Below are 26,534 nucleotides of genomic sequence, written 5' to 3' on the forward strand. Positions count from 1 at the left end.
AGCCAAAGATCAGGAGAAGGAAGGATTTATTACCTGCAGCAAGTAAGGAGAACACCAGGGATCTTTCCCAAAGCAGTGTCTCTCCCAACTTCACTTTTAAAAACAACTTTATTTTTGTCATAAACAAGAAGATTTGAAATTATATCAAACCACTACAACATGCTACAATGTGGATGAACCTTGAAAGCAGTTTGCTGAGTGAAACCAGCGAGTCACAAAAGATTACATATTGTATGATTCCATTTATATGAAACATCCAGAATGTTCTACACTGGCAAATCTGTGTAGACAGAAAGTAGATTAGTGGTTCCCCAGGGCTGAGGGTTTGGAGGAAAATAAAGAATAATGGCTAATGGGTATGGGTTGTTTTTTTTTTTTTAGAGCGTGATAAAAATGTTCTAAAATTGATTTTGGAGATGGTTGTACAGCTCTGTGACTATATTAAAAGCCGTTGAACTGTACACTCTAGGTAAATTTTATGGTGAATTATATCTCAATAAAGCCTAAAAAAAAAGGAACACTGCTGCAGATAAAGGAATACTTACCATAACTAAAACCAGGCTTTTAAATGACTATAAACATTCACTACTTCACCAGTCACACTTCAAATACCACGGGCTGTGAAATGGTCACGTCACTGGTTTTAGGTTGGAGAAGAGCATTTTGTGTACTTACTTTCCCCACGGCAAGCTGTAGTTTGTCAGGAGATGCAGCGTTCCTCCCTGAAGGGTGAAATATCCCCTGCCCCAACAATTTTGTTATATAACTTGCTTTTCCATTTCACTGGCATGCCTGCCACGTGCTACATTGTGCTGTGACCCTCACACACTTGCTTGCTAAATAATTGCCATTCTGTGAAGTTCTCCCACACATCACAGCCAGGCGCCACTTAAAGAAAATGCTTCCCATTTTGCTTTCATTAATTTGACATTTCAAATATTATATTTGGTTTGATGTTGCCTAGGTCCTAGTATATTGCACTTGAAAGGATGTTGGCAAGATACTTATTTTTTTTTTTTTATAAATTTATTTATTTATTTATTTATTTTTGGCTGTGTTGGGTCTTCGTTTCTGTGCGAGGGCTTTCTCTAGTTGCGGCGAGCGGGGACCACTCTTCATCGCGGTGCGCGGGCTTCTCACTATCGTGGCCTCTCTTGTTGCGGAGCACAGGCTCCAGACGCGCAGGCTCAGTAATTGTGGCTCACGGGCCTAGTCGCTCCGCGGCATGTGGGATCTTCCCAGACCAGGGCTCGAACCCGTGTCCCCTGCACTGGCAAGCAGATTCTCAACCACTGCGCCACCAGGGAAGCCCCTATACTTCTTATTTTTATAATTCACCCATTTGTATTTTCATGATGATGATGAGAAGGTGAAATCACCTATGTATCTGAAGCAGTATGCATATTTAGCCTGCATTTATACCAGAGACTTTATTTAGCATCTGTGTGCATGGTAATGTACTCTTTATCACTTTAAAAGAGTGAACTAAGAGCATACTGCTTCCAGAAGCCCATGCAATTGGACTGAATAATAATGAGAATGTTTCTGTAGCACATTAGCTGGAGTAATATTTGTAGGTATTTTATAGTGCATGCCATTCAGGCAACTAAACAGCCATTGACTGTGTTTGACGCTGAGGATGGGAGAGTAAACCAGAGACTCAAAGGCCTGACCTTAAGGGAACTCACAGACTGGGAGTGTTTGCAAACAAATAACCGTTTAGAGGTCTGTCTAAGGTGCTTAGGGAGCTGAGAAGCAACAGGGAATAGGGCTGGCTGGGAAAGGTTATACTAGAAAAATTGATTGTTAAATTTGATCTTGAAGATTTGGTCACAGTTTGGAAACTCGGAGGAAAAAAGGCCCAAAGCAAAAGGAATCATAGAAATCTTGGGAAAACCTGTTAAGGTAATCCTTGAAGTCTGAGGTTCTCAGCAGTGAGTGATTTTATGTCTGGGGACATTTTGACTGTCACAGTTGGGATGGGGGGGGCAGCAGGGGTGCAGGCTGTTGCTACTACTGTCTAGTGGATGGAGGCCAGCAGTGCTGGTAAATGTCCAGCCCAGGACAGCCTTCCCCAGGAAAGCACCGTCTGGTCCAACCTGTCAGTAGAGTTGCTGTAGAGAAGCCCTGTTTTAAAGCATTGGAAAAGACAACTCCAAGAGTTTGTGGAATTGAATGGAATTGTACTGTTTTCTTTTACGTGTTTACGGAAATGTATTTATGGGTGTACATTTCAATTAAAAAAGTGTAATAGCATAATTGGTTATAGTACAGGGGATGAATAAAGCCACAGTGCAAAGGGCTCTCTCTGTCTGGCGTTATCCTTTCGGGCGTGGTGCGTTATTCGAGAATTCTGCTAAGATTCCAGGGTAGAGAGAAGAGGAAAGGAAGTCATTTTAAAAGAATTTAGGTGGAATTGGTAGAAAACGGAGTGGGCAGAATTAGAAATAGCATTTCTTGTATATAGCCTTCTGTGTTTTTCATAGAATGTAAGATTTTTACCCTAAGGATGGTATTGTTGATAGTGGCATACTGAAAGCCACATTTTATATTGGTTCCAATATTTAAATGGAAATCTGAATAGACATTCATATGAATTTATTCATGAAGATGCATGCTGAAGGACATTGGAGTGTGGATCATCAAAAAGTTTCTAGCTTTTGTAAACAAAGTCATAATGAACAATTGTATACAAGGGTTTGTGTGGACACACGTTTTCATTTCTCTTGGATAAATACCTCTGAGTGGGATTGCTGGGTGTTTGGGTGTGTGTGTGTGTGTGTGTGTGTGTGTGTGTGTGACTTTTAAGAAAATTGACAATTGTCCAAAGTAGTTTAATCCTCTTACCAGCGATGTATTGGAGTTCCAGCTGCTCCACCCTGTAACCAACCTTTGATAATGTTAGTGTTTTTCGTTTAAGCTGATCATGACTAGTGATGTTGATTGAGTGCTGTTCCATATGCTTTCTGGCCAATTATATTTCTAACATTGTGAATTGTCTATTAAAGTCTTTTGGTCATTTAAAATATGTTGTTGGTCTTTTTGTTATTGAATTGTAGGAATTAAGTTTTCTGGATACTAATCCTTCATCAGCTGTATTAATTATGAATATGTTAATTGTGAGTATTTTCTCTGATCTGTGGTTTGCCTATTCATTTTCTTAACAGTGCTTTGATGAGAAGAACATTCTAATTTTGATGAAGTTGAATTTATCAGTTTAAAAAAATTTTATTGGTAGAACTCTTTGTTCTGAGAAATCTTTACCTATCCCAAGGTTGCAAAAAACATTTTCCCATGTTTCCTTCCTCCCTCCCTCCCGGGGGGCTCCTTGGTTGTGGCATGCATGTGGGGTCTAGTTCCCTGGCCAGGGATCGAACCCTGGGCCCCCTGCATTGGGAGCACAGAGTCTTAACCACTGTGCCACCAGGGAAGTCCCCGTGTGTTTTCTCTTTGAAAGCTTTATAATGGGTCTATGACTTGTGAAGATTTTTGGGTAGTGTGTGGTGTGATTTGTGGAGATTGTGTGTTATTTATCTTTTCCTATACAGATAACCAGTATTTCTAGCACCATTTGTTGAAAAGGACTTTCCTGTCATTGGATTGTTTTGGCACCTTTGTCATAAAACACTTGTCTGTGTATTTGCAGGTCTAATTCTAGCTTATTCTGTTCCATTGGTTTATTTGTCCTTTTGCCAATTCCACACTATCATTAATACTGTAGCTTTATAGTAGGTCTTGAAGCCAGGTGGTATGATTCCTCTGGTTTTTTTCAAAATTGTTTTGGCCATTCTAGATCCTTTGCATTTCCATATAAATTTTACAGTCAGTTTATTTGTAGGAATTATTTTAAGTATTCTGGATACTAATCCTTCATCAGGATCCTTCATCAAAAAACCTGCTGGCTAATATTTTCAATATGGAGTTTTAATAATTCATGCGTCTGAGCTTCTATTTATTTAGTCTTGAATTTCAGCATTGTTTTATAGTTTTCAATGTAGGGTCATGGATAACTTTTGTTAAGTTTCCCTAAGTATTTTATGTTTCTGGGTGCTATTTTAAAATGTATTATGTTTTTCATTTCATTTTCCAATATACTGTTAGTATATAAAAATGCAGTTCGTTTTTGTCCTGCTCTATTGCTGAGTTGATTTATTGCTTGTAGTTTAAGATTTTTTTTTTTTATTGTACACAATGGCATCATGTGTGAATAAAGACAGCTTGCTTGCTTTCTTTCCAATCTGAATGCCTTTTATTTATTTTACTTGTCTTTTTGTACTGCCAAGACCTCCAATAATATGTTGAATGGAAGTGGTGATATTGGGCATCTTGTCTTATTCTGCATCTTAAGGGGAAAAGCATTTATTATTCACTGTAAAGTATGATGTTAGCTGAAGATTGTAGGTGCCTTTTATATTGAGGAAGTTTTTGTCTCTTCCTAGTTTTAATCATAAGTAGATGTTGACTTTTGAAAAAAAAAAGACTTGTCAGCATCTATTGAAATGATCATTAAATATTTTTCTCTAATTTGTTAATGGGTGAATTGCATTGAATTTTCTAAGTTAAACTAACCTTGCTTTTCTGAGATAAACTCTACTTGGTAGTGATGTATTAACTTCATTGGATATTGCTGTATTTTTTTTGCTAATATTTGGTTGAGGGTATTTGTGTTTGTGACAGATATTGTATGTTATGCTCTTTTTTTGTAATGTCTTCGTCTGATTTTGATATCAGGGTTATGGTGGCTTCAGAGAGTTGAGAACTTTTCCATCTGGCTCTGTTATTTCAAAGTGTCTGTGTGGTTTCTTCCTTAAGTGTTGGGGAGAATTTACCTGTGAAACCATCTTGGTCTAGTGGGGTTTTTTGTGGGAAGTTTAAAAATTACAGATTCAATTTATTTAGTATGTAAAGTAATATCCAGATTTCCTAGTTTTGTGTGTTAGTTTTGATAAATTGGTTTTCATGGAATTTGTTTATTTCCTCTAAGCTTTTGACTTTATTGGAATAAATTTCTTCATAATACCTCTTATTTTCAAAGAGGATCTGTAGTGATACCTCTTTTTTAATGCTTGGTACTGAAGTTTTTCATTTTTTTCTCAATAAGTCTTGCCTAGAACTTTATCAGTTTTATTAATTTTTTCAGATGACCCATATTGTCCATATTCTATTTCATTGTTTTTTGCTTTTATTTTTATTTCCTTTGGATTTTGGTTTTCTTTTAAACATTTCTTAAGATGGAAGCATTGATTTTCCATTTTATTTTGAATGTAGACATATAAATCTATAGATTTCCTTCTAAAACAGCTTTAGCTTGCATCCCACAAATTTTGATGTGTAGTGTTTTCATTGTAATTCAACTCCAGAAAATTAAAAAAAATTTTATGTGATTAGGACATAGGTGTTGAATTTTTACTCAGGTGTTATCTAGAAAGAGGATTTATTGATTGATTGATTGATTGATTGACTGCATTGGGTTTTCGTTGCTGCGCGTTGGTTTTTCTCTAGTTGCGGCGAGCGGGGGCTTGTCTTCGTTGCCGTGCACAGACCTCTCATTGCAGTGGCTTCTCTTGTTGTGGAGCGTGGGCTGTAGGCGCGTGGGCTTCAGTAGTTGTGGCTCGCGGGTTCTAGAGCGCAGGCTCAGTAGTTGCGGCACACGGGCTTAGTTGCTCCTTGGCATGTGGGATCTTGCCGGACCAGGGCTCGAACCTGTGTCCTCTGCATTCGCAGGCGGATTCTTAACCACTTCGCCACCAGGGAAGCCCGATTTGCAATCTTTAAAACATCTTTCTAGGGACTTACCTGGTGACACAGTGGTTAAGAATCCGCCTGCGAATGCAGAGGACACAGGTTCGAGCCCTGGTCCGGCAAGATCCCACATGCCAAGGAGCAACTAAGCCCGTGTGCCGCAACTACTGAGCCTGCGCTCTAGAACCCGCGAGCCACAACTACTGAAGCCCACGCGCCTACAGCCCACGCTCCACAACAAGAGAAGCCACTGCAATGAGAAGTCTGTGCACGGCAACGAAGACAAGCCCCCACTCGCCGCAACTAGAGAAAAACCAACGCGCAGCAACGAAAACCCAATGCAGCCAAAAATAAATAAAATAAAATAAACTTATATAAAAAAAAATTCCAAATGGATGGGGATTTTCTATGTGCAATATTATTCTTGTTTTTCTACTTTAATTCTCTTTTGGTTAGATAACATACTCTATATTTTATCAATGAGTTGAAGTTTACTAGACTTGTTTCATTGTCCCAAATGTGGTCTATTTAGTAAATGACCCATGTGCACATGAGAACAGTGATTTTTCTGCTGTTGTAGTGTTCTTGAAATGTCGGTTAGATCAAGCTGGTTGTTGTTGCTCGGATGTTCTGTATTGTTTTGATTTTTGATATTGTTCTATCAGTGACTAAACCAGGGATGTTAAAATCTCTAACTTTGATGAAGATGTGCCTGTTTTCCTTTGATTTTGTAATTTTTGTTTCCTATATTGATTATTTGAGATCTTTTGCTTTTTTGTGTCTGCATGTTTATGATTATGTCTTCTTGAAGTGACCCTTTTATCATTATGAAATGTCTCTGTTTCTGGTAATAATCTTTATCTCAAAATCTACCTTGTGATATTAATATAGCCACACTGAAAAAAGAAAATATATATAGCCATGCTAGCTTTCTTATGCTCAGTGTTTATGTGGCATATTTTTTTTCACTTTTTATTTTATATTGAAGTATAGTTGATTAACAGTGCTGTGTTAGTTTCAGGTGTACATATTTTTTTCCATCCTTTTTCTTTTAACTCTTTGTCTTTATGTTTCAACCTTGCTTTTCATAAACAGCATATAATTGAGTCCTGCTCTTAAAAAATCCAGTGTATTAGCCTTTGCATTTTAATCAGGGTTTTAGTTAATGTGTATATAGTGTAGTTGTAGATGTGTATGGGTTTAAGCCCACCATCTTGGTTTTGTTTTCTGTTTGTTCTGTTTGCTCTTTGTTCCTCTGTTCCTCCTTTGCTGCCTTCTTTTGAATGAATTGAGTCTTTTTTAGTGTTCTATTTTATCTCCTCTATGATTTATCTCCTCTCTATGATTTTTAGTTATGCCTCTTTGTATGTGCATTTTTTAGTAGTTGTCCTACAGAGTATAAGGTGCATTTTTAAATTAACCATATTTTTACCTTTTCATAAACAATATAAACTTACAACAGTAGACTTCCAATTACCACCCTTTTGCCCTCTGTGCCCTTGTTTTATAGACTTTAATTCTACATACACTCTGAGCCCAACAATACGTTACTAGTTTTACTTTATGAAATTAATAATCAGTACTCTTTTAAAAAATTTAATGTTTTATTTACATATATATGGGTGTGTGTGTGTGTGTGGTTTCATGTCTTTTATTTTTAAAATATTTATTTATTTATTTATTTATGCTGCACCTGGTCTTAGTTGCGGCATGCAGTATCTTTTTTCTTTAGTTGCAGCATGTGGGCTCTTAGTTGGGGCCTGTGGACTCTTAGCTGTGGCATGCCTGTGGGATCTAGTTCCCAGACCAGGGATCGAACCCGGGCCACCTGCATTGGGAATGCAGAGTCTTACCCACTGGACCACCAGGGAAGTTCGTCATGTCTTTTTTTTTTTTTTTTAAATTAATTATTTATTTATTTATGGCTGTGTTGGGTCTTCATTTCTGTGCGAGGGCTTTCTCCAGTTGTGGCAAGTGGGGGCCACTCTTCATTGCAGTGCACGGGCCTCTCATTATCGCGGCCTCTCCCGTTGCGGAGCACAGGCTCCAGATGCGCAGGCTCAGTAGTCGTGGCTCACGGGCCCAGTTGCTCCACGGCATGTGGGATCTTCCCAGACCAGGGCTCGAACCCGTGTCCCCTGCATTAGCAGGCAGATTCTCAACTACTGTGCCACCAGGGAAGCCCTGTCATCTCTTTCTTTCGCTGCTTTCAAGATTTTCTTTTTATGAGGTGCCTAAATGGGGTTTTCTTTGTTTTATCTTGCTTGGGGATCATTGAAGTTCTCAGATATGGGAGTTGATAATTCTTCTCAGTTTCAGAAAATTTTAGCCATTATCTCCTCATATGCTTCTTTTGCCCCCTTTTCTCTTTCTTCACGTTCTGGAACTCTAACTGCATTATGTTAGACCATTTGATACTGGTTTCAGTTACACCTGCAGGATTTTAACTTACCCAGGTGGCTGAGTGATGTCATGTAGAGGCTGATGCCATTGGAAGAGAATTTTATTCCTTACACTTTCCAAGAGAAGAGGGCACACCATGCCACATAGGGCCATGTGGGGAAACACCAGGTTTTGGTCAGGAGTCAGGAAGGAGTGAGCGGAAATCCTAGACTAGAGCTTTTACTGGGGTGTCTGTAAGGCAGAGAAGGGGAGAAAGCATAGGATTAGCTACTCTGAGTAATGTTGGTGAGCTCTAGGCTGTAGGTGTGGTTTTCAGTTGTCTGGTATCTGGCCTGGGGGTGATTTTAGGGCAGGGGAAATATTGGCTGGGCGTGTGAGTTAGATAAAGGGGGCGGTTGGGGATATAGACTTGGGTTTGGTTGCTTTGCATGTGGAACGTGTGCTCCTGAACTCTTTTCTTGCATATCCATTTGTGTCTTTTTAATAGTTTCCATCTCTTTGCTGAAATTCCCATCAGTTTATGTGTGTTGGCCGCCTTTTGCCATGGATCCTTTAACATATTTACTGTTGTTTTTAGGTTTCAGTCCACCCCCCTCCCCCTCCCCCAGCTATACCTGGGCTATTTCTGGGTCTGGTTCTCTTGACTACTTCCTGTCTTGATGTTGGGTTACATTTCTTTGCTTCTTTGCATGCTTTGTAATTTTCTGGTTGAACACCAGGGATTGTAAGAGAGCAGTAGAGACTAAGGTAAGTAATATTCATATCTGGTAAAGGACATGCCCATTTTTCCATCAGGCTGCTAATGCGTAGGGCTGTCAGGTCAGTTGGCGGTTGAGCTGAGATTGGGCATTGTTGTTACTTTAGTTAGATTCTGTTAGTCTCTGGCTTCCTGTGATTTGAGGATGCTATCTGAACCCTCTCCGGAAGCTCTCCTGCCCTGCCCCTCAGTCTTAGCGGACACACCTCTTTCGGCTCTGCCCTCAGACTGCCCCTGAGCACCTGGGGAAACACTGTGGGAAGGAGTGAGAGGGTGGGTTCACATTCTCTTCGTGTCTGTGTCTTCTAAGGATTTAAACCATCACACCAGCTCATACTCTACCTTTGAAACTTTGTTAAAATCCTGTTTTCCTCATCTCTGATGGCTTTCTCTTTGTCCTGCTGCTTCACAAAGGATGAAAACAGCTGTATGTGCACATGTGCCTTCTCTCCAAGAAAGGACTTGTTACTTTCTGCATTTTAGTTAACTAGGAATTTTTTGCATTTTCAGTTCTCATATGGTTCTTCACTTTACTTTACCTACTTGCTGTGCCGTGCGGCATGTGGGATCTTAGTTCCCCGACCAGGGATGCAACCCACGTCCCTGTGTTGGAAGCATGGAGTCTTAACCACTGGACCACCAGGGAAGTCCCATCAGATGGTTGTTTAACATAAAGCAAAACAAAACTGTGATTTTATAGGTTCTCCATCTTGTTCATGTTCTTAAGGTGAGAATGATGTTGTCTTAACAACTTCTACACAGCTGTTCTCTAATGATTAATGGGTTGAATTCACTTTTACTGGAGAAAACAATCCTCCTTGTGACTATATCATTGCTTACTTGCTCTATTTGAAACACCTTTTTAGTGGACAGAAGAAAGAAGTTGTTATAAAGTCTTCCCCCTTAGTAAAATCAGGTAACATGCTTTAATTATCTCAGGAGAAAATGTATGTATTTAAAAAATTTTCCAGCAACCCTTATGAGAAGCTAATTATGACTGCTACATTTCTAAAACTTTTAAAAGTGTTTTGCTTGGATTTGGCACTTTCCCCTTAGAGTATAATTTAGTGCAGGACTTGTAATGTGCTGGGGTTTTTTTCCCCCTCTTCCTTTTCAACATTCCTCTTAGAAAAGCATTAGAATATTCCCGATTTGTTACCATCATAAATTTTGGTAGCTGCTTCTTAGTTTTTTCTCTTAATTTCTCCATTTACAATAATATCAATTGACATCTCATAAATGTCTTGTGAATGTTTCTCTCTGCTCATGTATATTTTCTTAACATACGGGCTCATTGATCTGCCATGTAGAATCTAAGGAAAATGCATGTCTTCCATGTGCTTCGATAGCACTATAAAAAATGCAGTTGAAAGAGAATTAATAGATAAGGGGTCAAACATAGAATACAGATAGACACTAGTTTCCTAAAACTGTTTCTCACGCATCTGCCTTGGGTAGTGTCTGATGCGTAATAGTCCATACTGTTTTGAATGAATGAATGAAACGAGATTGAGGTGCTGATTTAAGAATAAGAACCTGTTTAACCTGTTTCTTCAGATTTCAGTTCTCAACCTTGTGCTCTACAGATAATAATTTTGGTTTTAAGTAAGGACAGACTGTCCCGGCCAGGTGCTCTCTTTTGTCTGGTCCACTTTTCCTTCGTGAAGTTTATCCCATTGCCTTTGTATGCCAGGAATCCGCTTTGCCTTGCTATGCATGCAGGATTATCCAGAGCTTAGCACAGTGTGTGATACACAGCCCGTACCCGATGTTAGTTTGGTCGAGATGATTATTTGATGAAGGAAGAAGAGGAGGCGCTGTCCTCAGCTGGACCCGTGTAACGCATTGCAGCAGTATCTGCTCCAAGAACCCCAAATTAGAACGTTCTCCATCCTGGTTCTAGCTTCTGGGGAGTCGCTAATGTTTTTCCCTTAGCTTCTCCGTGAAATGAAAAAGAGATAATTGCTATTTCTTTCTTTATGTAAATGTGAATAATCCAGCACATTGTTGTAAAATTTTCTGTTCTTCACTAGCCTCTTGGTCACCATGTTGTTCTATATGTCCATTAAATCTTATTAATAAAACATGTCTTTGTTTCAAAAACCAGAGAATTTTTATGGTTTAAGGATGAGATGCTATTAATACTGTAGTTTAAAATGTGTCCTTAAGTCTCAGTTTGGCTTAATGATTTCCTAGCAATTGATTATTAAAAAAGGGGAGGACACTTGAGAAATTTTAAATGGTTGAAACGTGTTTTAGCGCACGATGTTTCATTTAGAGGTAGGGGCTTATAGTGGATGGCTGTGGGCAACGTGTGTGGTAGGATGGGGCCCAGCTTTCTGTAATACTGGTGACTGATCCCTTTAAGTAACATGTGGCAAGTGTGAAGTGTTCCGAGGAATCACTACAGTGTGATGAATTAATTCTCCAAACTGGAATTGTTGTGAGTTACCATGTTATTATTTGTCAAAATGGGAACAGAAATAGAATTCTTTCCTTGTAGGTGATAGATTGCTACTGAATCTCTTATCTTTCAGCAGGTTGATTTGTTTGTTCTTCGCCGTATCCCTTAAAGGGCTAGGGGGCTCAAGGCTGAGGCATCATGCCTCGGAGGCAAGGAGTAGAATAATGCTTTAGTTTTTATGCCACATTGGATTTCTATCCAGTTGTAATATGGCTGTTTCATCTGAAGCCTGACAATTGCTTTTGTCCTCACTTTACTATCTGTAATTCTAGTTCATGACTCTTCACCATTCAACACTTTTGTCTTGTCTTCCAAGTTATCAGAACCGGTCATTATTTCTCTTATCTGCTGCTCTATGTACAACTTAGTTAAGAGTATCCAACCAGGGACTTCCCTGGTGGTCCAGTGGTAAAGAATCCACCTTCCAATGCAGGGGATGTGGGTTCGATCCCTGGTTGGTGAACTAAGATCTCATATACTGCGGGGCAGCTAAGCCAGCGCGCCACAACTTTTGAGCTCACGTGCCTCAACTAGGGAGAGAAAACCCGCACGCCACAACTAGAGAGAGAAAACCCGCACACCACAACTACAGAGAAACCCGTGTGCCTCAGTGAAGATTCCACGTGCCACAACTAAGACCCGACGCAGCCAAAAAAAAAAAAAAGGAAAATAAATAAACAAAATAAATGAATATTGAAAAAAAAAGAATATCCAACCATATACTGGTAGTAAATATTATCTCCCCTCGAGTATGAATGGAAAACCTTAGGGGGAAAACAAAAGGAAACTAGAAAGCACAGGAAATTTCATCAGGTTCGGTGTCTGATTTTGAGTATTATAAGTATAGTAAGTCCTTATTTGCTACAGTTGTTTTTGGCTCTCACCGAATCCCTTAACTAGTTATTGACGTTATATTGGAAATGATCTGTCTTTTATTCTTTATTCTTGGGGTGACAGCTTTCTTACTCATTATTTTGTTGCCCATAGTATGTAGTAACACCTCATGACTATTTCTCAGGTCCATTCATTTGTTTTTCCTTCATTTTGGTCACTCTGTCTTATATCCTCTGAGTCTTCTAACAAATCTTTGCACCCACCCCTCTTCAGTCTGTTTTCCGCCCAGCAGCAGCCAGTGTTCATGTACACCTTTAATCTGATCATGTTAACCCCCTACTAAAAACTTTCAGTGACATTTAGGATAAGCAAACCCTTAGCATGGCCAAGGAGGCCCTTTGTGGCGAGACCCTGAGCTGCATCTCCAGCTTTCCATCATGTTGCTGGTCCAGCTGGTTTGTAGGACCCGTGATGAGGCTGATCCCAGCTCCAAGAAAGTGCGCTCTTTCCTCCTAAGGTGCCTCTTTGGTCTAGGGGACGACTCTGGCCCTATTGCTCCTGCATGGCTCATTTATCCATAAAGCCTCAGATTAAATGTCGCTTCCCCAGGGATGCCTAACTTCCACGGTTAGGCCAGGCTTTCCTTTTCTAACTCCATAGCACCTTGAAATCCTGAAGTTGCCCAAAGAGACTGGCTGCGGAATTAGCTCACCGACAAGTCTCCTAGACCACAATGATTTAGCATATTTGAAACTGAAAGCTTTTATATGTGGACACGCATCTCCTGATGTCCTGCTCTCTTCTTCTTTTCCTTCTAGGTAGCTGGTTTCACTCATTTACACTTACCTGACTCCCTGGCAGCGCTCTGTGTACTTGTAACTCATTGATTATTTGTAATTTGTTTACCTTTTGCTTTCTGTGCTAGATAGTCAGCCCTTTGTGGGCTGTGCGCTCAGCCCAGTGCCTAGCAGGTAGTGAGATATTTAATAATTCCTGACCCTCTGGTACAAGACCTAAAGCACAACGGATAATCGTTCAATGGTCGTTGAACTGAACGTTTGTAAACCCCGTGTTTGTATTCCCGTGACAGACTTTGCCATTTTTAACCTGGGGTCCCGTTTTCTCTGCTGGTTTTGCCATTCCTGGATTAGAAAAGCTGTTAACTTTCTGTTATATATTTGCTGTGGCCTCTTACCGTCCGTTTTATACTTCAGTTCACTTAGTTACATATTAAGTGTTTGAATCCATTCCACGTACTTTTGGGAGAGGTCTTTAGCTGTTTCTTCTCCTTTGCAAGATTGGAGCAGTCACGGAGACCTGAGACCCCCTGTGTGTAAATATTGTTTTATCACTTAACTGATGTAAAGAAAAACATGCCTGCCATCTGAAGTTTTCCCTCACAATTTTAATTAACTCCCCTGAGCCCAGTGTGGGTTACTAAGAATAAGGGCCAAAATCTTCACGTCCCATTCGAGGCACTTCTTAAAACAGCCTGGTTTTCTGGGCATCTTGCCTCGATTCTTGCTCCAGAAGGATGCTGTGCATAGAAGAGCAGGAGGAGGTGGAATCTTGGTTGTGAGCCCCGTAGTGCCAAGGTGATGGCAGAGCCGGGCCAATGCTGAAATGTTTAGGGTAGACAGGAAAGAGCCATTTTGCTGTTCAGCAGTGGGGTAGGGGGATTACAAGTGATGTTTTTTCCCACAAAATTCATAGTCTGGAGAAAATGGTTGAAGACAAGAGACTATCAGTTGCAGCTATAGTTACTTGGTAGTGAACTTGAAGCACATAACTTCTCAGGCTTTATAACCATCATGTGGGGAGAAAGCCTAACGCCTGTGGGTGTGAACATTGGGGGCATTGCATATTTGTATTTGGCATGATGCTTTTGGAGTATTGCATGCTTTAATAGTACTTTATAAAAATTGTAGTGATTATTGAATTGCGCTTGATTCTTGCTGCTTGCTTTACTTGTAAGAGATTACCCAATACTTGAAAATGAGGTGAAGTACTGTTACAGGAGTGTTAACTTTAAAAAGTATATTCAGTATCAAAGGAGAATGAATGTTTACTTTCCATTTCAACCATCTATTTTCATTTCCAGTTGTCTATGGTTTGGAGTATTCTACCTTTTCATCCCTTGCCAGAAAGGTTCATTTTTAATACTTTTGATCAAATATACAAAATTTGTCTCATTGGAGAAGCCACCACAGTTTAAGAGGAATTATTAATGGCTTTTCTACCTAGGACTCCTTCCCAATATGAAGAGTTTTCTGGCAGACTCTCTAAATGTCCAAATAAACTGAACTGGGAAAAATTGGCATTTGGCCCTGAGGACCAACCCAGAGCTCTAAGAAAATACAGAGGAAACACCCTAAACAGTTAACAGTGCTGTCTTCTTGGAAGTGGAATTGGGATGGGGTGAAAGATGATTTTCTGCTTTCACTCTGCCCATGCCTGGGTAACAATAAACATGTATCTCTTTTATAAATAAAATTTAATCATTACTACCACCCCACACCTATTAAAATGGCTACTTTCAAAAAAAAAAAAGAGAGAAAGAGAGAGAAAATTACAAGTGTTGGTGAAGATATGGAGAAATTGGAACCCTGTGCATTGTTAGTGGGAATGAACAACATTAAAAAAAAAAAATTACATTTGACCCCTCTTGTGAGACAAAACTATTTCTCCCTACTCACAGAACACTTCTGTACTCAGAATGGTGTGGGTTTCTCTGCACTAAGGAATTCTCCAATTCTCTGTGGAGACCAAGTGTCCTATGATTGAACTCAGTTTTGACACTAAGTAGAGTTCATGAAGACCCAACAGATCCAGGGCTCAAGACTGCCCCCTACCGCTTCAGATGCCAGTCACAAGTCCAGGTTGTCAGCTGTGCTTTTGGTTATATAAATCAGGCATTCCCATGACCCTGTCCTTGAGTTTGATAATTTTCTAGAATGCCTCACAGAACTCTGGAAAACAGTTTACTTACTGTTGCTGATTTATTACAAAGGATATTTTAATGGGAACAGACGAAGAGATTCATGAAGCGATATATAGGGCAAAGTATGGAGGAAGGGGCTTGGAGCTCCCATGTCTTCTCTAGGTGCTCTCTCTCTAGCATCTTCATGGGCTCATCAGCCTGCAAGCTCTCTCTGAACCCCAGGGATTTTTATGGAGGCTTCATTGTGCAGGAATGATTGATTAAATCGTTGGCCATTGGTGTTTGAAGTCAATTTCCAGCCCTACCCCACTCCTGGGAGGTGTATGGGTGGGATGGAGCTGAAAGTTCTAATCCTCTAATCACATGGTTGGTTCCCTTGGCAACCGGCCCTCATCCTGAGACTTTCCAGGAGCCCCCCAGTCCCGTCAGCTCATTAGTATACAAAATGACACATCATTGCAGAGATTCTAAGGGTTTTAGGAGCTGTGTGCCAGGAAATAGGGTCAGAGACCAGACATATATTTATTATGTCATGCTGGACAACTCCACTTGTGGGTATATACCCAAAAGAATTGGAAGCAGGGTCTCAAGGAGATATTTGTACACCTATGTTGATAGCAGCATTGTTTACAGTAGCCATGTGGAAACAAGCCACATGTCCATTGATGGATGAATGGATAAGCAAAATGTGGTCTGTACATACAGTGGAATTCTGTTCAGCCTTAAAAAGGAAGGAAATTCTGACGCACGCTATAGCATGGATGAAAATGGAGGATACTTTACTAAGTGAAATAAGCAAATCACAAAAAAGGCAAATACTGTATGAGTCCACTTCTAAGAGTTACCTAGAATAATCAAATCCACAGAGACAGAAGGAAGAAGGGTGGTTGTCAGGGGCTGTGAGGAGGGGAAATGGGGACTTTTTCATGGGTACAGAGTTTTAGTTTTACAAGATGAAGAGTTCTGGAGACTGGACTCAACACTGCTCAACTGTGTAGTTAAAAATGGTGAAGATGGTATATTTTATGTTCTGTGTATTTTATCACAATTGAAAATTTAAAAGAAACAATCACCACAATGAAAAATTAGAAAGTAGAAAAGGAGGTTTGTTTTTAGCAGCCAAGGGGTAACCTGATCTGTTCCTGGTGTCTTGCAGGCCTGGAGTTTCTTTGACCATGCAGGCGTTTTCGGAAGAGGAGAGGAAGCAGTGGTTGGAAGCTCTGGGTGGAAAAGAAGCTGTAAGAATAACCAATGGTTGAGTTTTATTTCAAATCCTGTAGAGTTGGCTTGTGTTCTTTTTCATGTTGTTTTTGCTTTATAGTATTTGAAAAAAGTTCCCTGCTGAAACTGGTGTCTGAATTCCTCTTGGAAGCATTCGGTATTCTAGAAATTTGGCTTGAGGTAGCAGGGGCACACATGAGACTGGTATATCGTTAGTTTTTATTTTTGATTTTTCTTGACTTTGCTGCTAGGATTTGCTTTGCTTGAGGAACTCATCTGAATCCTCAATTTCTTTTTTCCTACCTGTGACAGTACTTTGGGTGATGAACACAATAAATGCTTGCAATTTGATCTCAGTGGAGATGGAACAGTAAATATGAGGCTGTGCAGGCAATATTAGAAGTGACTGCTGTACTTATTTTGCATCATTTGCCAATTTATGGTTCAGCCTAATGATTCACAGGGTGCAATATTATGTAGCCGTAGTGAATGGGCCTCTGTATTCAGATTGGTTTGAGGAATAAATTAAAGGCAGTGATAGAGATCCAGAGGCACAGGAATTCAGTCAGTTTGCCACCTTATTCAAGCACTACCTTCCTCTCAGTGGACTGGTGGCATTTGGGAGCTGAGAATTGGATAGCTCATCTGTTGAATGGGGGACTTAGTGAGGCTGATTATAGAAAACACTGGAGAACCAATTTCAGTCAGCTCCGCTTACAGTCTTATGACTCTGAACAAACCGCCAGTGCAGGTACCAGGTGGGCTTACCTGGAGAGCATTTGCCATTTCAGCAGGATTTAAAATAAAAAGAGGAAAGAGCATGATTTGCAAAGTGGAAGAGGGGTCATATATAGTAAAAAGAGAGGTGTCAGGATAGAGCTTATGAAACGGGCAAAAGATATTGTTATCTGATGGTAGTGGGGAGCACACTGAGAGTGTAGGAAATAAGGCAAGAGAGGCTGGGCAGCAACCCGTGTGGCAATCTTGATGTGGTGGTTGAGAAATGGAAGCCCAAATTACATCTTTTAGAAATACATCCTATATAGGAGAATGTATCATTCTTGGAGGAAAAAGTCAGTGATTGGAATTGTGTATCATTTTCTTATACTTGATCTACATTTAGCCTCCGTGGTTTTATTTCTATTTACTCTTAATTTGTCCTTGAAAATTTTAGCTGGGAGTCAGGAGTACTTCCAGCATTGACAGTTGCTGAGATCCAAAACAGGTTGTCCTAATCCTCTCTAGTAAAGGCAAGGCAGTGACTGGGACTTGTCCCCCCAGAGATTCAAGAAGTTCTTTGGAAAGTGAGTTTGCTTATTTGCATAGCAAAATGATCCCATGACTAAGTCATGAAGAAATAAGTCTATTGCCAAAGGCAGTGTAACCTTGAAGACGTATAAGCTCTCCTTTAGAGTGAAAAAGCCAAGTAATTAATTTGAGATATACAGACAAAGGCAAGTATGTAGAAAGAAAAATAAATATTCAGCTATGTGTTTACAAGGGGACACTTAAGGCACTGTGTATTTTTATCCAGGTGATGTATGTGCCTTGCAAATAATGGGACAGCGCAGAATTCTCAGAGGCAGCCTGGGATCATCACCTTGATATTTCAGATGTGGTTATTAAAATTATGGGCAGGAGTCATGTGTTTCTTAAGTAAACAGCAGATTTTAGAAATAGTGATGAAAAAAATGAGCTTACTGATTAGAATGCAGCCATTTGTTTGAGCATTTCAAATTTACATGAACTTTCAGTCCTGGCCCCTTCATCTTATTTTTGCTACTTTGGCAATATCTCAGTGAGAGACAAAGGAGACCCAGAGTGCTCCTTTTTGTTACCTATCTTTGCATGATAGGTGATTAACCAGTGTCAGTGTATTTTTTGTACAGTCCCTAGGTGTGCCTACTGGAATCACTTTTATTGATTTGCTAAAAATACTGTTTCCCTCTTTTCTCTTTTATTAGCTGTTCCCTAGTTTCAATAGAGCCATCATCCCAAGACCAGAAGGAAGTAAGTGCTAATTTATAAAAATGACTGTTGTCTCCCTTTCTCATGAGTTATTTTGTTTTTATTACTGATGTCAAACTGTTGCTGGGTGCTTACTCTCTGTACCCTGTCTGTGTTAGTTCTCTAAGTAGTAGGTGTCTTATTCATTGAGGACCTCCTCAAATTTTCCTGGACAGCTGTAACCCTCCTTGATCTTTCCCATCTCTGAGCGTTTTTCTTTCCAGTCTTTCTATATAAAACCGAAAAAAACTTTCTCTGTAATTCACTTTGGTATTTGTTTTTATAGCCACAAATGAATAGATAAGAGTTTCAGTTATGCATCTGTCAACTTCCTAAGTTGTAAACTCTTGTGGATAGGAACTGTTTACCAGGTCCCCTGTTCTCAACCCTTCTCACCTCCACCCTTAATATCCTTTATCCTTAAAGTCTCTTGAGTATGGGCTGTACAAATAGTATATAGCATTGCACCTTAGAAAATAAAACAAACAACAACCAAACACGTTCAGGTATTCTAGGACAATAATTTTCACTTGCATTGTATGCACTAGAGGAGAAGGAAGTACTTCCTAGCTCTGTACTCTTGATTTGTACTGAGATAAAGTGAAAATGTGATCAAATTTGCTGGGTTCTTTATGAATCTACTTTTAATATCTTTGGAGGAATGAAGCTACATTTGTCAGATGTCCACAGTTTGGAAACATTGTTAAATACCCATGATTTTGAAATGATCATGATGTGTGTATCACTTAGCCTGCCACTGGAAATTGACCTGGTGCTGTGGAAGGTTGTCAGTCACCGAAGTACCTCTTCTTCCCCTTCGTCCTTTCTTTTGCTTTTCTTTCTCTTCCCTCTTTCTCTTTTCCCCTCTTTCCTTCTCTTTCTCTCTTTCCTTTCTTTTCTTGTTTTTATAGAAAAATGAAAACATGCCTTGTTTTGGAAAAGTTGTTTTGCTAAGCAGAAAGAAACACTTGCATTTTATATAAATGTTGTGAATAGTGGATCCTGAAAAAAGTAAACCACTGCCCAATTTTCCTCCTTAAAATGCTCTCCGAGCTTAGTTTTAAACCTGCAGAGTTTATGTTCATGACTTGTTCATGCTATCCCCTCTGAGAACAAAGAGTTATTTAGTATTCCTGCTCCTGAGTTCTAAATACAGAATAAAGCATTCACTTTCCCTGATTGCATTTTTGAAACAAGAATTGCCTTTTATTAGGGTATTCAAATAGGTCAGCCTAATCATGGTTAAGTATCCATATTAGAAAACAGTATAAAATTATATTTTCAAAATCTTTTTTGGCTACATGAATCATCTGTTTTAAATTCATTATGAAAATAATAAAATATTAAATGCTTAGGGCATGGTGTAAAATATGAAAAAAAATTCCAAGCTCATGGCTCAAATACCATTTTTTAAAAGTATTTTAAAAAATTTTCCCTCTATGTTAAAAAAAAAAAAAGTTTTGTGTTCTCCAGCTTGTCAAGAAATTTAAGAACTTTCACTCATATATATAATTAAAAAACAAACCTGAGCTGTTGTTGGAATTTGGGCAAAATGCTAACTATTTCTAGATAGCTTCCCCTAAAGATTTGTGTCACTTTCTTTTCCACTATTTAAAATACTATATTTATTAACTTAAAACCTAGTTTAAATTACAAGTTTATTTATATATGTTGGTAATAAATGTCTTGAAATTCCAGTAAATGCTCCTCTTAGTATATGAAATTCTCATTTACATTATTTAAACAGGGAATGCGTGGCCTTTAGCTTTCTTTTTTTAAAGAGTGAAATAAAAATTATATTGGATTTAAATAATTTTGTCCTATTTTTGTAAGGAAGAGATTGTGAGTAACTGATTGTGCCTTTAATATTTTATAACTGTTTCTTTTAGGTGCACAGTTGGATAAGATGGGATTCACAATTCTTAGAAAATGCATCAGTGCAGTTGAAACACGAGGTAACATGATTGAATCATTTTATTCATGAGAGGCTATAGGTATGTAAAATCTAAGGGTCATTTCAAATGCTTACTGCATGGTTAAGTGTTGTAGAATGAAATATATTAATGCAAAATGCACATTCTAGGCATCAGAGATTCAGTTGTTCATTTACTCTGACAGGGTGGGGTTTTCCTTTTTATTTACATGTTTCTCCCTTGCATTGAAACAAAGTCAGGGCTAAAATGAGAATCAGTAGAAGAAATCAGCAGTGTCAGACAACCAGTCTTAATCACTTCTTGTTCACGCACTAGTAAGATATCTCCATCTTCCATTGTCTTGTTGGCTTCCAGTTTAAAAATTGGTGTCATTAAGATATCATTTACTTAGAGTAAAATTCATTGATTTTAACTGTACAAGTTGATGAGTTTTGACAAATGTGTATAGTTGTGTAACTACCACCACAATCATAGAAGATTTCTATCTCCCCCCAAAATTCCTTCGTGCCCCTTTGCAGTCAGTCTCTACTCCTTCCTTGACCCTTGGCAACTACTGAGCTGCTTTTCATCACTTTAGTTCTTTTTTTTTTTTTTTTGGTAAGCATTTTATATGAATGGAATTATGCAATATATAGTCTTTTGAGTCTGGCCTCTTTGTTTAGCTTTTGAGATTCATCTTGTTGGGTGTAGCCTTAGCTCATTTCTTTTCATCGCTAGGTAGTATTTCATTATATAGATATACTGCACTTTGCTTATTCATCCACCTGTTGGTAATATTTAGGTTTTTTCCATTTTAAACTTCAGGAAAGACAATCCCTCCCCATTTTGGTCCCCTGACTAAAAGCTCAAAGGTCTCTTGTTTAGAGTTCCTAAGGAAAAGCGGGGCCCTGGCACTTTGCAGCCATTCCAGCAGACTTTGGAGAAGCTAAATATTGAACTTTGCAAAGCAGGCTCTTTCTGGAGGGTGGATTTCTCTTTGTTTAGAGTCTAGTGAAGTATGGATAAATTGAATATTTAATTCACTCTCATACATTGTATATCCCAGTCCTACTTTGGATGACTTAGCGGGATGAAGCATTGCACTCACGTTTTCTGTCAAAACAAGTTCTTTGTTATAAAGCCAGGACTGCCACCTGTGAAATGAGAGTGCTGGCTAACAGATGAATACGAGCTGTTGTATGATTTGGGTATTTGCCCATCGATAATAAAAACCCAAGCCACAGAAAGCTTTTCTCCCATTCTCTCTAACAGTGGCAATTCAGGCTATGACAGAATTTCATTCATTTCAACCTGCACTGAGGTTGAGCTGACAAATTTCCTCTTTTTCCTGGTGCTTGAGAAATTTCCAAAATTGGGATGCTGTGATTTTCATATCTCTCACTTCATCATTCATGTTCCTCCTTTTCCTGAGCTTCTTAGGAGCCTTCATTGTATCACTTGCATGCTTATTATTTTGGTAAATAAAATTCTTTCCCCAAAGGATATAATTTATGCATACTTGCTTCTGCCTGACCAGATTAAAAAAAAATCTATCTAGAATGCTTTCGGATTGGTCTGTGTAGTTTTATGGAGTGTTATGTACATTGAATGGAATATGTATAGTAGAATCTGCATGTATTGAATGCATTTTTATTATAAATATGTAAATTGTTGGATTTTCTTTACAGAAGAATGAGTCTACAGATTTTAAGTTAGATTTTCCCCATTTAAAATAAAAGATAAAAAAGCATATGTTTTTCTCTTCAAATCTTTTGTTCCTAAAAGTATTCTATTACTAAAGCCTTTTGTTTTGAATGGAGTAATAGACAAAAAATAGAGTTGAAAGACTCAACTGTCAGTTCATGTTATTCAACATGATGAGGAACCGTGTGGAATCTCTGAGCCTTTTATCCTAAATTTAAAAGTGCTCTCAGGGACTATTGCTCTTAATGATTTCCCCCACATCACCTATCATGGCTGTTGATTTTTTTTTTTTTAAATGCTACAGATGTTGTTGCATCACTTTTTTTTTTTTAACATCTTTATTGGAGTATAATTGCTTTACAATGCTGTGTTAGTTTCTGCCGTATAACAAAGTGAATCAGCTGTAAGTATACATATATCCCCCTATCCCCTCCCTCTTGCGTCTCCCTCCCACCCTCCCTATCCCACCCCTCCAGGTGGTCACAAAGCACCGAGCTGATCTCCCTGTGATCTGTGGCTGCCTCCCACTAGCTATCTATTTTACATTTGGTAGTATATATCAGTCCATGACACTCTCTCACTTCGTCCCAGCTTACCTTTCCCCCACCGTGTCCTCAGGTCCATTTTCTACATCTGCATCCCCATTCCTGTCCTTCCCCTAGGCCCTTCACAACCATCCTTTACTTTTTTTTTTTTTTTTAGATTCCATATATATGTGTTAGCATACAGTATTTGTTTTTCTCTTTCTGACTTACTTCACTGTGTATGACAGACTCTAGGACCATCCACCTCACCTACAAATAACTCAATTTCGTTTCTTTTTATGGCTGAGTAATATTCCATTGTATATATGTGCCACATCTCCTTTATCCATTCATCTGTTGATGGACACTTAGGTTGCTTCCATGTCCTGGCTGTTGTAAATAGTGCTGCAATGAACATTGTGGTACATGATTCTTTTTGAATTATGGTTTTCTCAGGGTATATGCCCAGTAGTGGGATTGCTGGGTCGTATGGTAGTTCTATTTTTAGTTTTTTTAAGGAACTTCCGTACTGTTCTCCATAGTGGCTGTATCAATTTACATTCTCACCAACAGTGAAGGAGGTTTGCCTTTTCTCCACATCCTCTCCAGCATTTACTGTTTGTAGATTCTTTGATGGTGGCCATTCTGACCAGTGTGAGGTGATACCTCATTGTACTTTGATTTGCTTTCTCTAATGATTAGTGATGTTGAGCATCCTTTCATGTGTTTGTTGGCAATCTGTATATCTTCTTTAGAGAGATGTCTATTTAGGTCTTCTGCCCATTTTTGAATTGGGTTGTTTGGTTTTTTGATATTGAGCTCCATGAGCTGCTTGTATATTTTGGAGATTAATCCTTTGTCAGTTGCTTCGTTTGCAAATATTTCTCCCATTCTGAGGGTTGTCTTTTTGTCTTGTTTATGTTTTCCTTTGCTGTGCAAAAGGTTTTAAGTTTCATTAGGTCCCATTTGTTTATTTTTGTTTTTATTTGCATTTCTCTGGGGGGTGAGTCAGAAAGGATCTTGCTGTGATTTATATCATAGAGTGTTCTTCCTATGGTGTCCTCTAGGAGTTTTATAGTGTCTGGCCTTACATTTAGGTCTTTAATCCATTTTGAGTTTATTTTTGTATATGGTGTTACGAAGTGTTCTAATTACATTCTTTTACCTGTAGCTGTCCAGATTTCCGAGCACCACTTATTGAAGAGGCTGTCTTTTCTCCACTGTATATTCTTGCCTCCTTTATCAAAGATAATGTTACCATATGTGCATGGGTTTATCTCTGGGCTTTCTATCCTGTTCCATTGATCCATATTTCTGTTTTTGTGCTAGTACCATACTGTCTTGTTTATTGTAGCTTTGTAGTATAGTCTGAAGTCAGGGAGCCTGATTCCTCCAGCTCCATTTTTCGTTCTCAAGATTGCTTTGGCTATTCGGGGTCTTTTGTGTTTCTATACAAATTGTGAAATTTTTTGTTCTAGTTCTGTGAAAAATGCCATTGGTAGTTTGATAGGGATTGCATTGAATCTGTAGATTGCTTTGGGTAGTATAGTCATTTCCTCAATGTTGATTCTTCCAATCCAAACACATGGTATATGTCTCCATCTGTTTGTATCATCTTTAATTTCTTTCTTCAGTGTCTTACAGTTTTCTGCATACAGGTCTTTTGTCTCCTTAGGTAGGTTTATTCCTAGGTATTTTATTCTTTTTGTTGCAATGGTAAACGGGAGTGTTTCATTAATTTCTCTTTCAGATTTGTCATCATTAGTGTATAGGAATGCAAGAGATTTCTGGGCATTAATTTTGTATCCTGCTACCCTACCAAATTCATTGATTAGCTCTAGTAGTTTTCTGGTAGTATCTTTAGGATTCTCTATGTATAGTATCATGTCATCTGCAAACAGTGACAGTTTTACTTCTTCTCCCATTTGGATTCCTTTTATTTCTTTTCCTTCTCTGACTGATGTGGCTAAAACTTCCAAAACTATGTTGAATAGTACTGGTGAGAGTGAGCAACCTTATCTTGTTCCTGATCTTAGAGGAAATGGTTTCAGTTTTTCACCATTGAGAAGGATGTTGGCTGTGTGTTTGTCATAGATGGCCTTTATTATGTTGAGGTAGGTTCCCTCTATGCCTACATCCTGGAGAGTTTTTTTTTTATCATAAATGGGTGTTGAATTTTGACAAAAGCTTTTTCTGCATCTATTGAGATTATCATATGGTTTTTATCCTTCAATTTGTTAATATGGTGTATCACATTGATTGATTTGCATATATTGAAAAATCCTTGCATTCCTGGGATAAACCCCACTTGATCCTGGTGTATGATCCTTTTAATGTGCTGTTGGATTCTGTTTGCTAGTATTTTGTTGAGGATTTTTGCATCTATGTTCATCAGTGATATTGGCCTGTAATTTTCTTTCTTTGTGACATATTGGTCTGGTGTTGGTATCAGGGTGATGGTGGCCTTGTAGAATGAGTTTGGGAGTGTTCCTCCCTCTGCTATATTTTGGAAGAGTTTGAGAAGGATAGGTGTTAGCTCTTCTCTAAATGTTTGATAGAATTCGCCTGTGAAGCCATCTGGTCCTGGGCTTTTGTTTGTTGGAAGATTTTTAATCACAGTTTCAACTTCAGTGCTTGTGATTGGTCTGTTTATATTTTCTGTTTCTTCCTGGTTCAGTCTCGGAAGGTTGTACTTTTCTAAGAATTTGTCCATTTCTTCCAGGTTGTCCATTTTATTGGCATAGAGTTCCTTGTAGTAATCTTTCATGATCCTTTGTATTTCTTCAGTGTCCGTTGTTACTTCTCCTTTTTCATTTCTAATTCTGTTGGTTTGAGTCTTTTCCCTTTTTTTCTTGATGAGTGTGGCTAATGGTTTATCAGTTTTGTTTATCTTGTCAAAGAACCAGCTTTTAGTTTTATTGATCTTTGCTACTGTTTCCTTCTTTTCTTTTTCATTTATTTCTGATCTGATCTTTATGATTTCTTTTCTCCTGCTAACTTTGGGTTTTTTTTTCTTCTTTCTCTAATTGCTTTAGGTGTAAGGTTAGGTTATTTGAGATTTTTCTTGTTTCTTGAGGTAGGATTGTATTGCTATAAACTTCCCTCTTAGAACTGCTTTTGCTGCATTCCATAGGTTTTGGATCATCGTGTTTTCATTGTCATTTGTTTCTAGGTATTTTTTGATTCCCTCTTTGATTTCTTCAGTGTTCTCTTGTTTATTTAGTAGTGTATTGTTTAGCCTCCAGGTATTTGTATTTTTTGCAGATTTTTTCCCTGTAATATCTAGTCTCATAGTGTTGTGGTCAGAAAAGATACTTGATACGATTTCAATTTTCTTAACTTTACCAAGGCTTGATTTGTGACCCAAGATATGATCTGTCCTGGAGAATGTTCCATGAGCATTTGAGAAGAAGGTGTATTCTGTTGTTTTTGGATGGAATGTCCTATAAGTATCAATTAAGTCCATCTTGTTTGATGTGTCATTTAAAGCTGTGTTTCCTTATTTATTTTCATTTTGGATGATATGTCCATTGGTGAAAGCGGGGTGTTAAAGTCTCCTACTATTATTGTGTTACTGTCAGTTTCCCCTTTTATGGCTGTTAGCATTTGCCTTATGTATTGAGGTGCTCCTGTGTTGGGTGCATAAATATTTACAATTGTTATATCTTCTTCTTAGATTGATCCTTTGATCATTATGTAGTGTCCTTCTTTGTCTCTTGTAATAGTCTTTATTTTAAAGTCTATTTTGTCTGATATTTGAATTGCTACCTCAGCTTTCTTTTGATTTCCATTTGCATGGAATATCTTCTTCCATCCCCTCACTTTCAGTCTGTATGTATCCCTAGGTCTGAAGTGGGTCTCTTGTAGACAGCATATATATGGGTCTTGTTTTTTTATCCATTCAGCCAGTGTGTGTGTTTTGGCTGGAGCATTTAATCCATCTACATTTAAGGTAATTATCGATATGTATGTTCCTATTACCATTTTGTTAATTGTTTTTGGTTTGTTTTGTATGTGTTTTCCT

At 38.5% G+C, this 26,534-nt stretch overlaps 1 protein-coding gene across 3 annotated transcripts in view; it reads left to right on the forward strand.

Moving 5' to 3' along the window:
• The window catches only part of ARHGAP10 (Rho GTPase activating protein 10), a 337,610-nt gene that overhangs the window by 154,305 nt on the left and 156,771 nt on the right, over positions 1-26,534 (forward strand). For all 3 annotated transcript variants that reach the window (XR_009008363.1, XM_057546891.1, XM_057546890.1), the window contains exons 11-13: positions 16,298-16,379; positions 18,327-18,372; positions 20,259-20,324. Coding sequence is in view for 2 of the 3 variants with exons in the window: in XM_057546891.1 (XP_057402874.1) it covers positions 16,298-16,379; positions 18,327-18,372; positions 20,259-20,324 (194 nt within the window). In the remaining variant the exon portion in view is untranslated. The remainder of the gene's footprint in view (positions 1-16,297; positions 16,380-18,326; positions 18,373-20,258; positions 20,325-26,534) is intronic.

Source organism: Balaenoptera acutorostrata, chromosome 5, assembly GCF_949987535.1.
Source record: "Balaenoptera acutorostrata chromosome 5, mBalAcu1.1, whole genome shotgun sequence".
Classification (NCBI taxonomy): Eukaryota; Metazoa; Chordata; class Mammalia; order Artiodactyla; family Balaenopteridae; genus Balaenoptera; species Balaenoptera acutorostrata.